Raw genomic sequence first — 19,216 nt, forward strand, 5'->3', positions numbered from 1 at the left:
ATGCAAGTAGATGAAGATTTTTAGAATCACTTTTTATATTACTTTTTTCTCCCCAGTTTAATGGGTTAATCATTCATATTTGGACACCACTGTTCTGTTGTACTTAGGAAGGAGAAAAATAATCCTGACCTTAATAACAATTTAAATAGATTTATTCAACTGAAACAATAACAACATTACAGCATAAGTTATTTGCTTAAACAAACATCCATGTTTGTTAACTAATTTGGCTAAACAAAATATATATACATTTTAAGAAACTTAGACTGTCAGCCCAGCCGACACATGAAAAACTTAAATACTACTGTCCCTGCTGTCCTCTGTAGCTCACTTGTCGTCATCTTCATCATCATCTTCTTCTTTGTTCCTATTCATAATCTGGAAAAGAAAAACAAGCTTTCCTGCTTTATTGGGTCCCAACCGATTTCTCAATTTAGAATGAATGAGTCCAAAGGAAGAGAATATTCTTTCAATGCCTGCAGAAGAAGCTACTGCTGTTAAAAGTGAAATCATTACTTGAACAGTCTCTAAATCCAAGCGCTTAAGTGACTTCCACCAGTTTACTGGTGTGACCTTCCTTAAAATATCTTCAGCAAACATATTTCTTGAATGGTTCCCCCTTAGCTCTGAAGTTTATTATAGTTGGCATTAAAGATGGATGATTGCTGGATACCAATGTCATAGCTAACTCCTCTTCCTCAGCACTTAGGTTTTGACCCTGATATTGGATATTGACAATATTTGCCAAAAAATGAGCTGGAGTCAGTGCTTGTCCCATTCGTTTGTTTACTGCTTGTAATTTAATTCTGTCCATGTGTAGTTCTGTTTTTAAGTATTCACTCAGTTCCTTCCAAATTTCAACAGCATCCGCAATAAAACAGCTATTTTTCTGTATTTTGTTTAAAGCTTGAGAGATGGGTTTCAGGAAGCTCAGCATATGTTCAACATTTCTCTTAAGCCCAATGTTGAGGATTTTGGCCGTGACAGTGCCATCTATTTTATCTCGATTTTCTTCACAAAGTGTCATCAGAATAGGCCAGTTTTTGATATACTGCTCAAAACAGTCCACCACAGAGTTCCATCTAACATCTTGTGGGAGCGTTAGCTTGGTTCCACCCATCCTTTTCAGAGCTGCTGCAGCAAAATGATTATTACGGAAGTATTTAGCAATTTCAACAACATTAGCCTTTATTTCTGGAACACTTAAGTCTTTGGCTAAGAGGTGCAGCAAATGAGCACTGCAACCATATGTTATTAGCAGCTTTGTATTCCCTCCCTGCTCTTCTAAATTTGTTCTCATCTTGGATACGTTTGCAGCATTGTCAGTGACCAAACTGCGTACTAGACATATCAATTTTTGTTCACATGTCGATATAGCTTTTACTGCCACTTCTTGTAAGTATTCTGCTGTGTGTGCATTTCCTGACGTATCAGTTGTTTGTGCAAGGAAGACTTTACCTTCTTCTGTTGTTATACAAGCACATACAATAGGATCATTGTGGACATTACTCCACCCATCAATACTTAGGTTAACAATTTTACCCTCCAGAGCTGTTGCACATTGCTCCATTTCTCTGTCATACACTTGATCCAGCAGTTTCCCTGCAACATCAGCTCTGCTGGGTGGACTGTATCCTGGTCTCAGTGACTGAACCATATTAATGAAATGTGGGTTCTCAGTCAGACGGAAAGAAGAGTTCGTTGCATAAATAAACTGGGCAATTTTTTCAATCAACCAACTCTTTTTCTAATCTGCTAGTTCTTATCACAAACCTATCTATGGTGGTTCCAGGAGGTAAAGGTTTTTTCTTCCTTTTGGGTGATGGTGATATGTGGCTGTGGGTGTCTGATGATGATGCTGCTGCTGCTAATGAAGCACTATCCTGGATGGATAACTCTGAAACTGTAGAACAGGATGATGGTGATATTGGAGGTGGATAGTTTCCAGAATCCATAAATTCCCCTAAACAAAAAAAGGCAATGCTGTTATTTTATTGTTTATACAATTTCTGCTTATTGTACACAACACATCACTGCCCCTGCCCCAAAAGGAATATTTGTTTTTCTTCATAACTGTACCAAATGACAGTAACATGCAGTAATAATAAGAAATATAATTTTTCTCACACATGACAGTTCAGTCTTTAGAAATAGGATTCAATAAAAATGTTTACCAACCTGAAGATCCTGCCTGTTCAGAAGTGTTTCTTTGGTCATCTTCACCACCGCACTTCTCATGATGTTGCCTCATTCGCGCCACCAGGCCTTGCATCTCTTTGTTGCATCGTTTGCATTTTGCACGCATGCCTGCCTTACCGATAGGCGAAGGAGCTTCATTAAAATATTCCCAAACTGGGTCTCTTTTACGGCCTGCTGCCATTATAAGGAAAGAATGTAATAAACCTCAGATCGTACACACAAACAGATCCAGACTTGTCTGTCTGTGGCTATGCTGCAGTATTGTGCTCAAAGTTTCACTTTCATTTTCTTGTCTGCTTGCCCTTCCTCCTCCTCACACTTAGATTCACATTCTTCTTGTGTTGTGCAGATCTATTCCACTCCAAACAATCAGAAACATATTGTCTAACTTCTTGGACTTGGCACTGAAGGGGTTGATTCTGTATTCATAGGTTTGTAGAACAATAGGATTAAGGTCTTTTTCTCAACTCTGTTCATGTTGTAACATTTTTGCCGTGAAGAAGAGGCTGGGACCTCTGCGGAGTCAAATTCAGTTTTGAGAACTGCGTAAGTAAAGCGAGCGTCTGTGATAATATAGGAGAGAAACTGCCCACTAATCCTACAGAAACCTCTGGAAGAGCATGGCATTGTGAATGTTACACATACACAGCCTTTATTCTACTGAGTTAAACAACTCAGCTTTATCTCATGATGGAAGAACCTTTGGATGGTAAAATATTTTCCTCAAAAAGCAGTTTATTGAAAAAAATCCGATTTAAATCAAAAAAATCCGATTTAAATAAAAAAAAATCCGATTTTTTTGATTTTTTAAAAAAAAAACATTGATTTTTATCCACCCTGCAAAGTCCCCTTCTGGGGTGAACTCTTCAAATCAATCAGAATCTTCCAAACCAGGTTTGCTTGTCTACCTAGTAAACAGAAATGAAAAACTTAAAATCTTATAAAATTTAATTTTTTATTAAATAATTCATTTAAAAAAAAAAACAAAAAAAAACACCAATTAAAAACAGAAAAGGTGCTGACATGTGAGGGACACAAATTCTAAATCTGTTACATACAGAAAAAAAAAATCTGTTTTATTAGTGCTCTTATACCAAAAATTGTTGATTGACACTATTATGGCACAAAAACTGTTCAATCAAATGCTAAAGTAAAGTTTCAAATAATTTATGAGAAAGTCTAGCACAACCTTTAGGGTATGTGCACACGGTGCGGATTCTGCTGCGGGTCCGCAGCAGATTTAGGTGCGTTGTACAGTACCATTGTTTTCAATGGTAAACTGTAAAAAGCTGTGCACATGCTGCAGATTTTTCCGCGCGGGTTTGCTGCGGTTTACAATCCGCAGCATGTCAATTCTTTAGTGCAGAAACGCTGCAGTTTGACACCTCATCCATTATGAGGTGTGAAACCGCAGATATTTACCAGATTTATCTGCGGTTTGCACTTCAAAGTCCGCAGATCCAAAAAACTCTGTGTGCACATAACCTTACATCAATGCACCTAGTAGAAGTCCTGGGGTGCCGTAATTATGGAGCAACTCTTCAAATGGGAGTATTTGTTTAAATTGATAGTGTCCTGTTGTCCATGATCCCAGGCAATAAAGTGAATAATGTGCACACACAATTATAGTATCACTCAACAGAGCCTACTACAAGTAATGTGGGGAGAGATAGGCACTCAAAATGATTTGAAACATTACATTAGCATTTGAATGAACAGATTTTGTGCCAAAATAGTGTCAATCAACAATTTTTCTCTTGGTATAAGCCTGTAACCACTAATACAGATTTATATATTTTCTTCTGTATACAACTTTCAGAATGTGTCCCTCAAAACTTTTCTGTTTTAATTGGCGCTTTTAAAAAAAAAAAATGAATAAAAAAAGAGGGATTTTTGGTACTTACCATAAAATCTCTTTCTTGGAGCCTTCATTGGGGACACAGGCAACAATGGGTGTATGCTGCTGTCGCTAGGAGGCGGACACTATGCAAAAAAAGGAAAATAGCTCCTCTTCAGCAGTATACTCCCACCGACAGGCACAAAGCAACTCAGTTGGTGTTAAAGCAATAGAAGCAACCAAAAGCTCAACATATGTACTAACCCAAAACAACGGCACATTAGCCAACACGGTTCAACAGTAAGGGAGGGTGCTGTGTGCCCCAATGAAGGCTCCAAGAAAGATTTTACGGAAAGTGCCAAAAATCCCTCTTTCTTTATCGCTTCATTGGGGGACAAAGGTAACCATGGGACGTCCAAATAAAGTCCCAAGGGTGGGAAAAGGAAAGATATGTAGTGAAAAATGAACTTAGTAAAATAGATGCGTAGCAGCGCTAATGTAAACACATAGAGTCAGCTGCAAGTAAACCTAGAACCAACATGGAAGATATACTATTAAAAATGATAAATGTTAAACCTGCGGTTTAAGACCAAATGAGTTATCAAAACACTAAATATATATACTACTAAAAGTGTGAATGAAGTACCTGCTCAATGAAGATGATAGCTGATGATATTTTGATGGCAGAGAGGATTGAGTCAACGGTATATACTGTCAAACTGTAGCAAAGTTGCGGGCGTGCTTAGAAGCCTGATTCAGGCGATAATGTTAGAAAAAAGTTCTACACTGACAGAAGTTATGTCGTATATCCATGTTATGTACATAAAAGCTTATAACCTAATTCATCCATTGGTTGTATAAATTATTCTTTTAAAAGCTGAAACCCTCTGAAATGTGGTTTAGGTTAAGAAAATAAGTTGGCATCAATGCAGAAATATTGATCATTTAATGGACACAGAATGGTCAGATTTTGGCAAGACAAAAGTTGTCGCCTGGATATATAATGCACCCAATCCTAGGTTACATCCTCACCTGTGCTCAGTAAATGATCGGTTAATTAGCGGGTGTGTATAAAAAGAAACCCAGCACCCCAGACCTTCACTTGAGGTCCGGCAGACCCCGCAAGACAACTGCTCAGGAGGAATGTTTGTTGGTTAGAAAATCAAAAGCAAGCCCCTCTTCCACTGCAGCAGAGGTCCAACAGGCCTGGTTACCTCAAGTTCCTGTGTCAACTAGAACAGTTTGTAGGATTCGCCTTCGAAATGGCCTTAATGGTGGAATCAGTGCCCAGAAGCCAGCACTAAACAAAAGGCAAATAAAAAAGTGTGGCATTTGCAAAGTCCCACAGCCTGCTAAACAGATGGACGCTGGAAAAGTGGCAGAAGGTGGATTTCTCTGCTGAATCTTCAGTAGAATTACACCACAGCCACCGCAAATACTGCAGGAGACCTACTGGAGCCTGTATGGATCCAAAATACACCCAGAACACAGTTAAATTTGGTGGTGGAAAGATCATGGTTTGGGGTTACATTAAGTATGGGGGTGTGCGAAACATTTGCAAGGTGGAAGGCAATATCAATAGCCTAAAATATCAAGAAGTATTAGCTACCTCATATTCCAAATAATAAAAGGGAAAGGGGTCAAATTCTGCAGCAGGATGGTGCTCCATCTCATACATCCATCTCTACAACAAAGTTTCTCCATGCAAAAAAGATCAAGGTGCTCAAGGACTGGCCAGCCAGTCACCAGACATGATCATCATTGAGCATGTTTGGGGTAGGATGAAAGAGGAAGCTTGGAAGAAAGGAACCAAAGAATCGAGATGAACTCTGGGAGGCATGTAAGACTGCATTGTTTGCTATTCCTGATGACTTCATTAATAAATTGTATGAGTCATTGTTGAACCGCATGGATGCAGACCTTCAAGCTCATGGAAGTCACACAAAATATTAAATATGACTAATAGCACCACAACGTCATTCACCAATGTTATGCAACATATACAATACAAACCAAAAGTTTGGACACACCTTCTCATTCAAAGAGTTTTTTCTTTATTTTCAGGACTATGAAAATTGTAGATTCACTCTGAAGGCATCAAAACTATGAATTAACACATGTGGAATTATATAATTAACAAAGTGTGAAACAACTGAAAATATGTCTTATATTCTAGGTTCTTCAAAGTAGCCACCTTTTGCTTTGATTACTGCTTTGCACACTCTTGGCATTCTCTTGATGAGCTTCAAGAGGTTGTCACCGGAAATGGTCTTCCAACAGGCTTGAAGGAGTTCCCAGAGATGCTTAGCACTTATTGGCCCTTTTGCCTTCACTCTGCAGTCCAGCTCACCCCAAACCATCTCGATTGGGTTCAGGTCTGGTGACGGTGACCAAACTTTTGGTCTGTAATGTATTTGTAATTTAAGTTAATTATTTGTTTGAATATCACATTACTTTCTGTGGCCGACAAAACTTTTATCTTGCCAAAATCTGACCATTCTGTGTCCATTAAATGATCAATATTTCTGCATTGATGCCAATTTATTTTCTTAACCTAAACCACATTTCGGAGGGTTTCAGCTTTCAAAAGAATAATTTATACAACCAATGGATGAATTAGGTTATAAGCTTTTATGTACATAACATGGATATACGACATAACTTCTGTCAGTGTAGAACTTTTTTCTAACATTATCGCCTGAATCAGGCTTCTAAGCACGCCCACAACTTTGCTACAGTTTGACAGTATATACCGTTGACTCAATCTTCTCTGCCATCAAAATATCATCAGCTATCTTCATTGAGCAGGTACTTCATTCACACTTTTAGTAGTATATATATTTAGTGTTTTGATAACTCATTTGGTCTTAAACCACAGGTTTAACATTTATCATTTTTAATAGTATATCTTCCATGGTGGTTCTAGGTTTACTTGCAGCTGACTATGTGTTTACATTAGCGCTGCTACGCATCTATTTTACTAAGTTGATTTTTCCACATTTCGGAGGGTTTCAGCTTTCAAAAGAATAATTTATACAACCAATGCATGAATTTAACGTCAGGTTATAAGCTTTTATTTACATAACATGGATAAGCAACATAACTTCTGTCAGGGAGTGTACTTAGCTCAGTGTCTTTGTTAAGCAGCTTGCAGGAAGATATTGCTGGAGCTGTCCCTGCTGGTGACAAGTGCTGGCTCCTGACTGTAGTGCAGTGATGCTTACACGATGCTTGCTAGGATCTTTGGGTCACGTGACTCAGCCAGTCACGTGGTGCCCTTGTGAGACGTATGGATAGAAGTGGGAGCCAAAAAGACCAACTAGATTCGGAATATCTGCGGATTCCTGATGGAGAAGATCCGGTCGGTCTGGAAGCCTCCAGGGGAAGTCCATGAGCATGTTTACGAGCTCCACATACCAGGCCCGTCTTGGCCAGTCTGGAGCTATCAAGAGAACAGGAATTCCTTCTGTTTTTATCTTTTTCACAACTCTCGAAATCAAGGGGAGAGGCAGGAAAAGATAAGATAGCTGAAACTGGGACCATGGGATCACGAGGGCATCGTAACCGATGGTCATCGAATCCCATGACCTGGCTACGAACTGAGGAACCTTGTGGTTCATCCGAGATGCCATTAGGTTGACATCCGGAGTGCCCCATCACTTGCATATTTGGCTGAAGACGGCGGGATTGAGAGACCACTCGCCTGATGCGAGGCCCTGCCGACTCAGAAAATTGGCTGTCCAATTTTCCACCCCTGGAATGTGAACGGCTGATATGGTAGGGATGTGATGTTCTGCCCTTCGCAGAATTTTTGTCACCTCCGTCATGACTTGTTTGCTGCGAGTCCCTCCATGATGATTTATGTAGGCCACGGTCTTGGCCTTGTCTGACTGAACTCGGTCCGGCTTGACCACAAGACACCGGGGAAGAGGGAGCTGACGCTGCAGGAAATATAATAAAAAATTGGCGCCAAGGGACACACGCAGCACAGGCGGGGAACCACAAAGAGCACGAAAACAAGCGCTCGGCTTGGAGTGCGCCCTGATGTAGGGGCACTGTCGGGCGGGAATAATGGCCAAGGCTAAGAAGAAGGCAGGTCCCTATGGAAGGACCAAAATAAAGTTGCTCTGCAGTGTGCGCTTCTGGAAGGGAGAGGCACGGGGTAGCTGCTGGAAAGGACACCCGATCGCAGGGGATAGTCACGGCTGGAAGAGGGTCCCCGTGGACGGGAAAAGCTGGATTACTTACCGGTAATGCTCTCTTAGTGAGTCCACGACAGCACCCTCTGGAGAGAGGGATCCGCCCCATAGGAACAGGAAACTTACAGAAAATAAAAGGGGCGGTCCACCTCTCCTCCTCAGTTAGATTACAGAGTACCAGGAGGACCGCCAAATATTAGGCAAAATACTATTATTTTATGTTTAAACTTATTTACTCTACATTTAAGAAAAAGTACTCTATTAGTACGTGTTGTATTAATTTCATGGAGGGAAGTGAGTGGGTGCTGTCGTGGACTCACTAAAAGAGCTTTACCAGTAAGTAATCCGGCTTTTTACACTTCGCCACGACAACACTCACTGGAGAGATTTCTAGAGACCATTACCTGGGGGGACCACCGTACTAAGGACAGTCCTGCCAAAGTCTAGGTCAGAAGTTGACGAGAGGTCAAACCTATAATGATTATAGAAGGTAGAAGGAGCTGACCAAGTTGCAGCCTTACATATGACCTCAATGGGAACGTCTCCCCTTTCGGCCCAGGAGGATGCCATAGCTCTAGTAGAATGCAACCTAATGCCCTCCGGAGGATTTTCATTTCTCGTGGAGTAAGCCAGCCGAATAGCGTCCCTGATACACCGGGATAGGGTGCCCCTCGTGATTCCATACCCCTTCTTGCAGCCCTGGAAGCATATGAACAGAGCCCTACACTGCCTCCAACTCCTAGTCCTTTCAATGTATTTTAATACTATTGTCCTGACATCCAGGGTGTGAAACATCTGTTCTTCAGAAGTGGAGGGGTCCCTAAAGAAGGTGGGGAGATTTCTTGTGATCTATGGAATATTCCTGCTACCTTAGGAAGGTACGAGGGGTCTGGTTTTAAAACCAACCTATCCTGAAATGTCAGTAGGAAAGGTGGATCTATGGATAGAGCTTGAATGTCACTGACTCGCCTAGCAGATGTTAGTGTTACTAAGAGGGCCGTCTTGAGTGATAGGTATTTTGGAGATACTGTATCAATTGGCTCAAAGGGAGGTCCTGTTAGAGAGTCTAGGACCAGGTTTAATTCCCCAGGAGGGACCCTGGGTATGTGAACGGGACTGATCCGTTCATAAGCTGTGATGAGTCGGGATTCCCTGCTATATTATGGCCATAGAGGACCCCTAGTGCAGACACGTGGACCTATCTATGTCGGTTGGGCCCTGTGCGGCCCCGCTCCATCTCCCGGCCATCGCTGGAGCTAGTAAGCAGCTGTGTCCCTGCAGTTCCACGTACCCGACAGCAAGTCTCCTGAGTGAGACCGGGCGGCCCTCCCCGGACTCGGTCATCAGTCCATCCACCAGACGAGGAGGGAGCCGTCAAACGGAAACTCCCCCGACGCTGCTTCTGGACCGCAGTCCCTGCCGTTCCCGCAGACACCACACAGGCCACATGCATTGGCCCAGGTATGTTCTTCTTGTAGGAGATTCTTCCTGCGGTTCCCATAGGAACAGGAAACCAACTGAGGAGGAGAGGCGGACCGCCCCTTTTATTTTCTGTAGGTTTCCTGTTCCTATAGGGCGGATCCCTCTCTCCAGTGGGTGCTGTCGTGGCGAAGGGTAAAAAAAACAGAGGGTCTGCATGGTGTCCTTAGCTAAGGACCGAAATGAAGACAGATCCTGCCTGCGCCCTGGGGAAGGAAACATAGCTATCTGCAGGTGAGTCCACGATTCCTCTTCACAGCTGAGGATCACATCAGGAGCCCTCGGGTGGGAGAGGGTCACTGGCATCGGAGATCCTCCTTCCCGCACTGTCTCCAGATGGTTCAGAAGATGGCCTTAACCCCTTACACAAAGGGGGGGGAGGACACCGCTGGTGACCACAGTCTTCCTCTCAGCCCTCTCCGAAGAAAAGGCATAAGGGTGACAGGGGATAAAGTCCTGCCTGCGGGTCCGAGAGTGGACGACGTGGGTGACACCACACTGCTCTCTCGGTAGCATACGTACAGTAAAACAGGGTAAGACATTACACCCTGTTACCCTAGACGATGAAACTGAAAAAACAAAGGGAAAGGATTAATAAATACAAACAGGGTGCCTGCAAGGGAAAAAACTGCGGATCTGGGAACAGATCGAGGTCCGCCTCCTACAGATGCTAAGCTTAAACTGAGTTGCTTTGTGCCTGTCGGTGGGTGTATACTGCTGAAGAGGAGCTATTTTCCTTTCTTTGCATAGTGTCAGCCTCCTAGAGGCAACAGCATACACCCATGGTTACCTGTGTCCCCCAATGAAGCGATAAAGAAAATATATGATACAGGCTTTTCATTTTTTTATTTCCTGGGTTGACAAGCAAAGCTGGCTTGGTGGAATACTCCCATACTGCAGTTGCAGTATACCTGGTGGGTTTGGTCTTGAACACCGACACAGATAAAATCCCTAAGGACACACGTTGAAAATCTGCAAAAGATTTTTCGGCAGCAAACACATTAAAATACTTGACATGTTGCAGATTTGAAAGACACGGTGATGGTTCAAATTTGCAAGGAAAAAATAAGCAACATGTGCATCAGATTTCAGAAATCTGAATTATCTTTCCTGCCACTGTAAAATGCTGCTTTTTTTACTACAATAAGAACAAGCCCTAATAGCAAATAGCAACAGTACAGTCAGACAGCAAAAAAGAGTAAAGAAAAAGGTGATTGAGCGAGTTCATTGTGTACTGTTTTACCTTCCAATCAGCCTTTTAATGCAAACATTGTATGGTAAAGTAATAATACTCCACTCTGTTTTGGTTGTGTATGGTCACCACTTTCTAATATTGCTATACTCAGTCACATGGCAAAATCAAAAATCTGAGATTTCTAGGCAACTAATATTTCCACCAACTAAACATAATTACAAATATGTCTCGCCATCTTCTGTAAACTTACCTCCAGAAACCACAACCTTGGCGCTGGTCAGTTCTGGTCGATCGCTTTTTGTCAAGCTCTGCTGTAACCACTCAGATTTGCCAACCGGTGAAGGGGGAGTTACTAGAACATTGAAAACAAGTTTCAGGTATTTTTTTCTCTAGCCCACAAGAGGTATGATTTATTCCCAGTCTAATCTACATGCACTTTTAATTTTGAAATTCTCAGAACATGGTGTCCTATATGCAATAGATTGATCAGGAGAACAGGGGTCTCCTGTGGTCATGAAGTGTTAGCATGTGTAACAGAACAGTCTCAGCTAACTGTTGAGAGAGACAGTTGAACTGACTGAAGTGACTGCACATGCTCACTAACACTTCATTACTACAAAGGACTTCGCCTCCATTCTCCAGTTCTGTGGATAGGTGGTTACGGCGTTTTATGCGGTAACCCCATAAACTTGGATGAATGGAACCAGATAGTCTTATACCCATTACTGTAAACAGGAAGGAAAGGATCCAGCTCCCGATCGGACCAGGTAAAATTATTCTTTAATTTTATAGTTAAAAACATAACAGTGTAACTAAAAGCTGAATGAGGGTATGGGGAAAGAGAAAATGTCCCAAGATCACCTAATACGTTTCAATCACACACCGCGTTCTTAGGCTGTGTGTACACGGTGCGGATTCTGCTGCGTTTCCGCAGTGGTTTTATCCCTGTGGAAACGTATCAGTTCCGCAGACCAAGTACAGTACAATGAAACCCTATGGTTTTTCAACAACGCTGTGCTGATGGTGCATTTTTTCAGCGCGGTTTTGCTGCGATTTACAAACCGCAGCATGTCAATTGTTTGGGCGGTTTCCGCAGCAGTTTCACACCTTTAACATCGTAGAGGTGTGAAACCGCAGGGCAAAACCACAGACCAAACCGCAGGAAAACCGCAGGTCACTTTACCTGCGGTTCCGCGCGGAAAAACCCGCAGGTGAATCTGCAGCGTGTGCACATAGCCTTAGTTTAATTGTAAAATAAGTTTATCTTGGGCGGAACTATAAATACACGTGAACAATTAATTAGGCAAAACATGAGTGTAAATAGCAAATCCAGACAATTTATCTGGAGAAAAAAAAATGAGTAAACAAAAGAACTAAAATTAAATATATATGAGAAATAGAAATAAAATGAAAGAGTAAAAAAAGAAAAAACAGTCTCTCTTCTGAGATTTAACCCTGTGGGGGCTCAGGTATTCAAAGAAAAAATAGAATTAGACTTACCGGTAATTCGCTTTCTAGAAACCTTCCATGACAGCATAGGAGGTTGTCTCCATGCCCTAATGGGGGACAGGAAGCACAAAGAGGTTAAAAAGGTCCCTCTCACCAGTGACTTATAACTGAACACCGTAGCACTGGTTACCTTTAGATTCTCAGAAGTGCTGCCGTGGAAGGTTTCTAGAAACCGAATTACCGGTAAGTCTAATTCTATTTCCTCTAGCAACCTTCCACGACAGCATAGGAGGCATAGCAACCTATACTGCACTGGAGGGGGGGCAACAGCCTGAAGAACTTTTCGGCCAAAGACTAAATCCCTGTTGGACACAAGGTCCAACTTATAGTGTTTAGTGAAGGTATGTAACGAAGAGCAAGTTGCTGCCCTGCAGATCTGCTCTGAGGATGCACCTGCTCTCTCAGCCCATGATGCAGAGGTAGATCGTGTTGAATGAGCCTTGATCCCCATAGGGGGTGTGATGTTCTGCGCTAGATACGCTTCGGAGATGACTTTCTTGATCCAGTTGGCAATGGTGTTCTTTGCCACCTTCTTTCCCTTGTTTTGTACCCGACACATGGATAAAACAGGTTGTGGTCGATTCTGTAGGGTTTAGTATAAACCAAGTAGTGAAGTATTATGCGCCTTACATCCAGCGTATGAAACACCTCCTCTTTAGGATTTGCTGGGTTTTGACAAAACGAGGGAAGAATTATATTTTGCGACCTATGAAAGTCAGTCACAACCTTTGGGAGAAAGGATGGATCAAGGGAGAGGACTATGGAATCGTCTCTAATGGTTAGGTAGGGCTCTCTAATTGAAAGAGCCTGGAGCTCTCCTATACGCCTTGCTGAGGTTATTGCTACAAGGAAAGCAGCTTTACAGGAGAGGAGCTGAGAAGTACAAGATGATAGGGGCTCAAAGGGTGGTTGAGTGAGCACTTTATGCACCACATTCAAGTCCCTGGTGGAATGATAACTTGTTTTTTGGACGTAGCCTAGTGGCTGATGTCATGAATCTTCTTATCCACCTGTGGCTGGCCAAGTCGCAGTCGAACATAGAGCTTAAGGCCGAGACCTGTACCTTGAGTGTGCTAGGCTTTAGGCCTAACTCGAGCCCCTTCTGTAAGAAATCCAGGATACGGGAGATGTTAGGATTTTCTGGGTCAGGCAGAGTCAGCAGACACCATGAGGAAAATTTTTTCCATATTTTGTTGTATATGGCATTGGTGCCCGGTTTTCGTGATTTCTGAAGGGTTTCGACTACTGCCTCTGATAGACCCTTGGCCCTCAAGATCTAGGTCTCAGTAACCAGGCCGCTAACTTCATTCCCCGCAGGTCTTTATGATGTAGGGGGCCCTGCAGGAGGAGGTCGTCCTCCAGGGGTAGGAGGAGCGGCCTGTCCACCTGGAGTTCTGTAATTAAAGAATACCACCAGCTCCTCTTCGGCCATAGCGGAGCTACCAGGATGGTCTGGGTTCGATCTTCTCTGATCTTCCTCAGAGTTTCAGCAAGGACTGGCGGGAAGACGTATGCCAGATGGAACCCTCACTTGCGGGCAAAGGCATCTACCCCCAGGGATCTGTCCCTGGGGTTCAGGGAGAAGTAGTTCTCTACTTGAGCATTTCTGCTCCAGAAGACCCCACCTGTTCACCAGCCTCTGAAAGATTCTTCCATTCAGACTCCACACGCCAGGCTGGATACATCTTCTACTCAGTAAGTCTGCCTGAAGATTGGAGGTCCCCTATAGGTGGACTGCCGTTAGTGAGAGAAGGTGCCTTTCGGCCCAGGAAAATATTCGACCTGAGTGGCCCTCTAGGCTGCTGGATCTTGTGCCGCCCTGGTGCCTGAGGTGAGCCACTGTCATCACGTTGTCGGAGTAGAACCTGATATGATGGCCCTGGACCAGGTGCCTTGCAGCCCGGAGGGCTTCTTCCACTGCTTTCAGCTCTCTGAAGTTTGAAGATCTCGCACTCACTTCCCAATTCCATAACCCCTGAAATGGCCGCTGGGACACTATGGCTCCCCAGCCTTTCTTGCTGGCATCTGATGTCACCGTGACCAAGGGGGTCTGGGACCAGCTGATTCCTCTGCGCAGATTTTTGTGGTCCATCCACCACGCTAGTGAAACTTTCACTTTCCCTGGGGGTCTGGACCTTTTTGTTCAGGCAGGTGTGGTCTCTGTTCCAATTTCCCAAGATATGGGACTGGAGGATTTTGGAATGGGCCTGCGCCCAAGGCACCGACTGGATGCAGGAGGTCATGGACCCTAGTACGGACATGGCTGACTTGACGTTCGGGGACCTCTGTGTCCTGAAACTAGAGATCTTTGATATTATAGACCTCTGATGTTCCTCTGGAAGAAAGGACCTCTGTTCTCTTGAGTCTAAGAGGACTCCCAGAAACTTTATTTTCTGAGAGGGTTGGATCTGTGATTTTCTTATATTCGGGATCCACCCCAGAGATCGGAGAATGCCCAGAGTTTGAGTCGCCTAGTTTTCCAGGGTCTGGTAGGAGGTTCCTATTATCAATAGGTCGTCCAGGTAGGGTACAATGCATATACCCTGGCTTCTGATGTGGGACACAGCTTCCGCCATAATTTTTGAAAATACTCGAGGGGCAGAGGATATCCCAAAGGGAAGCACGTTTTAGTGATAGTGCTTCATCTCTGGACCCTGACGGATCGCAAACCTTAGATACTTCCTGTGAGTAGGATGTATAGGAACGTGGAAATAGGCATCCTTCAGGTCTATGGTTGCCATGAAGCAACAAGGCCCTATCAAGGGAATGGCAGTCTTTACCGACTCCATTTTGAATCTGCGGTATGCGATGTGTCGGTTGAGGCTTTTAAAGTTTATTATTATTCTCGCCTCTCCTGTGGGCTTCGTTACTAGAAACAGCCTGGAATAATGACCTTTTCCCTGCTCTCCCACAGGGACCTGAGAAATGGTGCACGATTGGAGAAGGAGCTGAATGCCGGACTCTAGTACTAAAGCCTCCCGAGGTGATAGGGAGGTGACCCTTATACCCCGCGGGGGGGGAATTCGAATTCTAGAAGGAGGCCCTCCTTGATCACACTGAGGACCCAGGGGCTGTTGGAAATCAACTGCCAAGAGTGAAGAAGATTCGAAAGCCTTCCCCACACCGGGGCCGAGTCACTGTTTTTCCTAATGCTGCTGCTGGGGGACTAGGATGTTCTTGCTTCTCCCCTTAGCACAGCTCCATCTTCCTGTCTTTCCCTTCCCTTTCGGCTGGGATGACTAGTTCTGGGGGGCTCGAAAAAAACGCTTCCTTGGGGCTTTCTGCTCAGGAAGCATTTTCTTTTTATCTGTGGCCTTTTCAAGGATTTCATCCAAGGCTGGGCCAAAGACGTGCTCACCTTTGAAGGCTATAGAACAGAGCTTAACCTTGGAGGTGACATCCCCGCTCCATGTTTTAAGCCAGAGGGCTCGTCTGGCAGAATTGGACTGCACCATAGATCTGGCAGAGGTTCGGATCATCTCCATAGACACGTCCGCCAAGAAGCCTGTAGCCCGCTGTGGGAAGGGAGTTAAGAAGCTCACCCCTTGAGGTCCCTCGAGAAATATGATTCTCTAGCTCCTCTATCCACTGGAAGAGGGATCTAGACACGCATGTGGAAGCAATTCCTGATTTTAAGGCAGAGGTTTCCCAGGGTTTTCTTAGGATGCTCTCTGCCTTACGGTCCATTGGATCCCTAAGCTGGGATACATCGTCAAATGGAAGGACTGTCTTTTTTACTACTCTTGCCACCTGGACATCAACTTTTGGGATGTCCCAATTAAACGCAACTCCCTCCAGGGGGAATCTATGCCTGAGCTCCGATGGAGCCGAATAGCGCTTTTCTGGGCACTCCCATTCCTGGGAGATCATATCCACTATGCTTCTATGTACTGGGAAACCTGTCTGTTTGGGCCCCTCAAACCCTCCAAACATTCTGTCCTGTGCTGACTGAGGGACTGGCTCATCCTCTAGTCCCATGGTGGCACGCACCGCACTGACCAGCTCCTCCACATATTCTGAGGAAAAGAGGTATCTCCTGGCTTCAGCCAATTTAGAGGTTCCTGGTTCCTCCCAATTTTCAGAACCTGAATTTGAAGGAATGTCCTGACTTGGAGTCCGAATCCTCTATTTGAATCCTTCGCTTTTTTGGGGGAGGTGAGCTGACAGTTGGAGGAGGTGGAGGGGGAGAAAGAGCAGCTAGGGAGGTCTGAACCTGTTGCGTGACCAGGCTGCGGATTTCATCAATCAATGAGGGGCGCTCAGACCCGACTACCCCATCCCTGCATGCCTGACACAATTTCTTCCTCTAGTTTGAGGGAAGCTTTGCACTACATATGGCACATTTAGCAGGCTTGCTGGTAGCATTGGTGCTTTTCTGGGCAGACTTTTCTCCCTACAAGAGAGGAGAGAAGCATTTTGAGGACCCCTACCCAGGATCGCACCCCTAGGACCCACCCCAGATAACACTCACTGTGGCTGGGGCAGCGCTGGGCTCTGCAGATGCAGGGCAGGAAGAACCGGCCATGCTGACAGGGGATTTTGTCTTACCTGTCGGCTTCTTCCGTCGGGTTAATAAGGAGTTAACCCCTCCCCTAGCGCGTGTTCATACTTTTTTCCCCCTCCCGGGGTCCGGGGCAGACACAGTTCTTACTGGCGAGCACCGCGCGCTGCCAGCTGCCGCCCTAGGTCCGCCAGTTGTCGTCTGCGCTCCATGGAGAACGCATACCCCAGAAGTGACCGCGCGCGACGTCACTTCCGGGTCGCCGGCAGCCGTGTGACAGGAGGGGGAGAGAGCAGAGAGCTGCGGGAAGCCTCCGGTCGGGGATCACTGGCCCGCTTTACCCCCCAGAGGGAGCGGGGGTGGGCCAGGAAAGTCCCGAATTCAAAGACGACAGGAGCAGTACAGAGGGAAGGCAGAGCCGTCGAACACCACTGCCCAGCTATGGATCCATCAGGTACGTTGCAGCAGCCGGCCACACAGAATACCCCTAACCTCTCCATGCCCCATGGGGGACAAGAAAGACACTGGTGAGAGGGAGGTGGGAGGGACCTTTTAACCTTTTGTGCTTCCTGTCCCCCATTAGGGCGTGGAGACAACCTCCTGTGCTGTCGTGGAAGGTTGCTAGAGAAAAATTCAATACGCTTCCCTATTATGAAGCGTTTTTTCACGGTCACCACCACAGGCATATTTTGGGGACAGACTCCTGCATAAATGCTGAGATTAGAAATATCCCTGTTATGACGTGTAACAGCATTTTAAAGCCCTTGACATTTTGAGATTTGATGTGTGAACAATGTCATAAATATGTTCTCTGATTCTAGAATTCATTTTTCTGCTGCAACGTTGAACTGATATATTTAAAAAATTGCAATGAATGCATTCAATAATACAGACAACATATTCTGAATAAGGATTATTAGAATTCTTATTTGCATCATAGTTTTTTTTTTTTTCTTTTTTTTTTTTTAGGTATGTGGGTCTTATTTAGTAAAGTGATTGGTTAAAATGAACTTTGTTCGCGGGACAATCAATATTGGAATAAAAACAATTTCCACAATTGGAGGTGTTAAAAAAAGTCCCTGTGCTGAGATAATCTTATAAATGTGCCCCTGCTGTGTACGGTGTAATGGCTGTGTCTGACCGAGAAGGAACATGGTCTGATCATGCCACAGTTCCTGGACAGGGGAGGAAGCAAAAGAGATTATATGGATAGCAAAGCAGAAAAATCACAAAATAATCATTTGGGGTAAAACAAAAAAGAAAAAAAAAAAAAAAAAAAAAAGAAACAGGCAGGGTAAAGCTTTATCTCACAAAAAGACTCATCTGTGATCCCATGCTGTAAAGACTATATTCTCCTCCCCTGCCCAGTAGCTGTGGTATGATCAGACCATGTTCCTGTACGGTCAGACACAGCAGGGGCACATGTATAAGATTATCTCAGCACCGCAACATTTTTTTTTGCACACATCCAATTGTGGAAGTTATTATTCCAAGATGTATTGATTAAAATGAACTTTAAGTTAATTATGTTGGTGGGAAAACAAATTTGAATCCATTCTTGATTTTGAATCTACAAAATTTATGGCCCAATTTAAATACCAGGAGGGGGTAATATCTATGTTTTAATGTTTGCTTAATTGTATTTGATTCCTCCTGAAAAAGATTAGAATTGCTGCAATTTCTTTTGGCTCTGGTAACGTTGCCAATCGGTACGTCGTGGATGAAACTTTGGACATGTAATATAGTATTACACGAAGTGAGTTTTCTATATGTATTGCCGGAAAGGGGAAGGCCATGATGGTCCATAAGTTCAAGATCCAAAAATGTAATGTAAATGTTGTCTGGATATGGTTTTGTCCTTGCCCATCAGAGCATTTGCTATTTCCACTCATGTTTTGCCTAATGTTTTGTCCATGTGTATTTATCGTTATGACCAAGTTAGGCTAGTTTCACACTTGCTTTTTTTTGCAGCGCGTTGTTCCCGCAAAAAAACGCATTGAAAAAACGCATACATAAGCATACAACTGCTGCGTTTTTTTCAAGCATTTTTATGAGCATGCATGAAAAAAACGCAGCGTTTTTATGCGTTTGTATGCGTTTTTAGCGCGTTTTTACCGCGTTTGCGTTTTTTTCCAACATTTTTAGGTGGCCCCTCACACTACCCAAACCATGACTTTACTAACCCTAACCCTGACCCTAACCCTAACCCTGACCCTAACCCTAACCCTGACCCTAACCCTTAACCAAATCATACTTAACCCTAACCCAAACCCTAACTAACCCTAACCCTAACCCTG

The 19,216-nt window shown here is 44.0% G+C and overlaps 1 protein-coding gene and 1 long non-coding RNA gene across 2 annotated transcripts in view; both read right to left on the reverse strand.

The window, feature by feature from the left end:
• ETFA (electron transfer flavoprotein subunit alpha) overlaps positions 1-19,216 on the reverse strand; it is an 82,545-nt gene that overhangs the window by 36,276 nt on the left and 27,053 nt on the right. Inside the window, exon 7 of the mRNA XM_073579345.1 lies at positions 11,160-11,261. Within this exon, the coding sequence (XP_073435446.1) occupies positions 11,160-11,261 (102 nt within the window). The remainder of the gene's footprint in view (positions 1-11,159; positions 11,262-19,216) is intronic.
• On the reverse strand, positions 135-4,559 carry LOC141092966 (uncharacterized). Its single transcript, XR_012232965.1, has 2 exons — positions 2,179-4,559; positions 135-1,963 (listed from the first exon to the last, which is right to left on the reverse strand). It is a non-coding gene; the product is annotated as an uncharacterized lncRNA (long non-coding RNA).

The sequence above is a fragment of the Dendrobates tinctorius genome, unplaced genomic scaffold (genome assembly GCF_039654945.1).
Source record: "Dendrobates tinctorius isolate UK_male_01 unplaced genomic scaffold, ASM3965494v1 ptg000062l, whole genome shotgun sequence".
NCBI classification, from domain to species: Eukaryota; Metazoa; Chordata; class Amphibia; order Anura; family Dendrobatidae; genus Dendrobates; species Dendrobates tinctorius.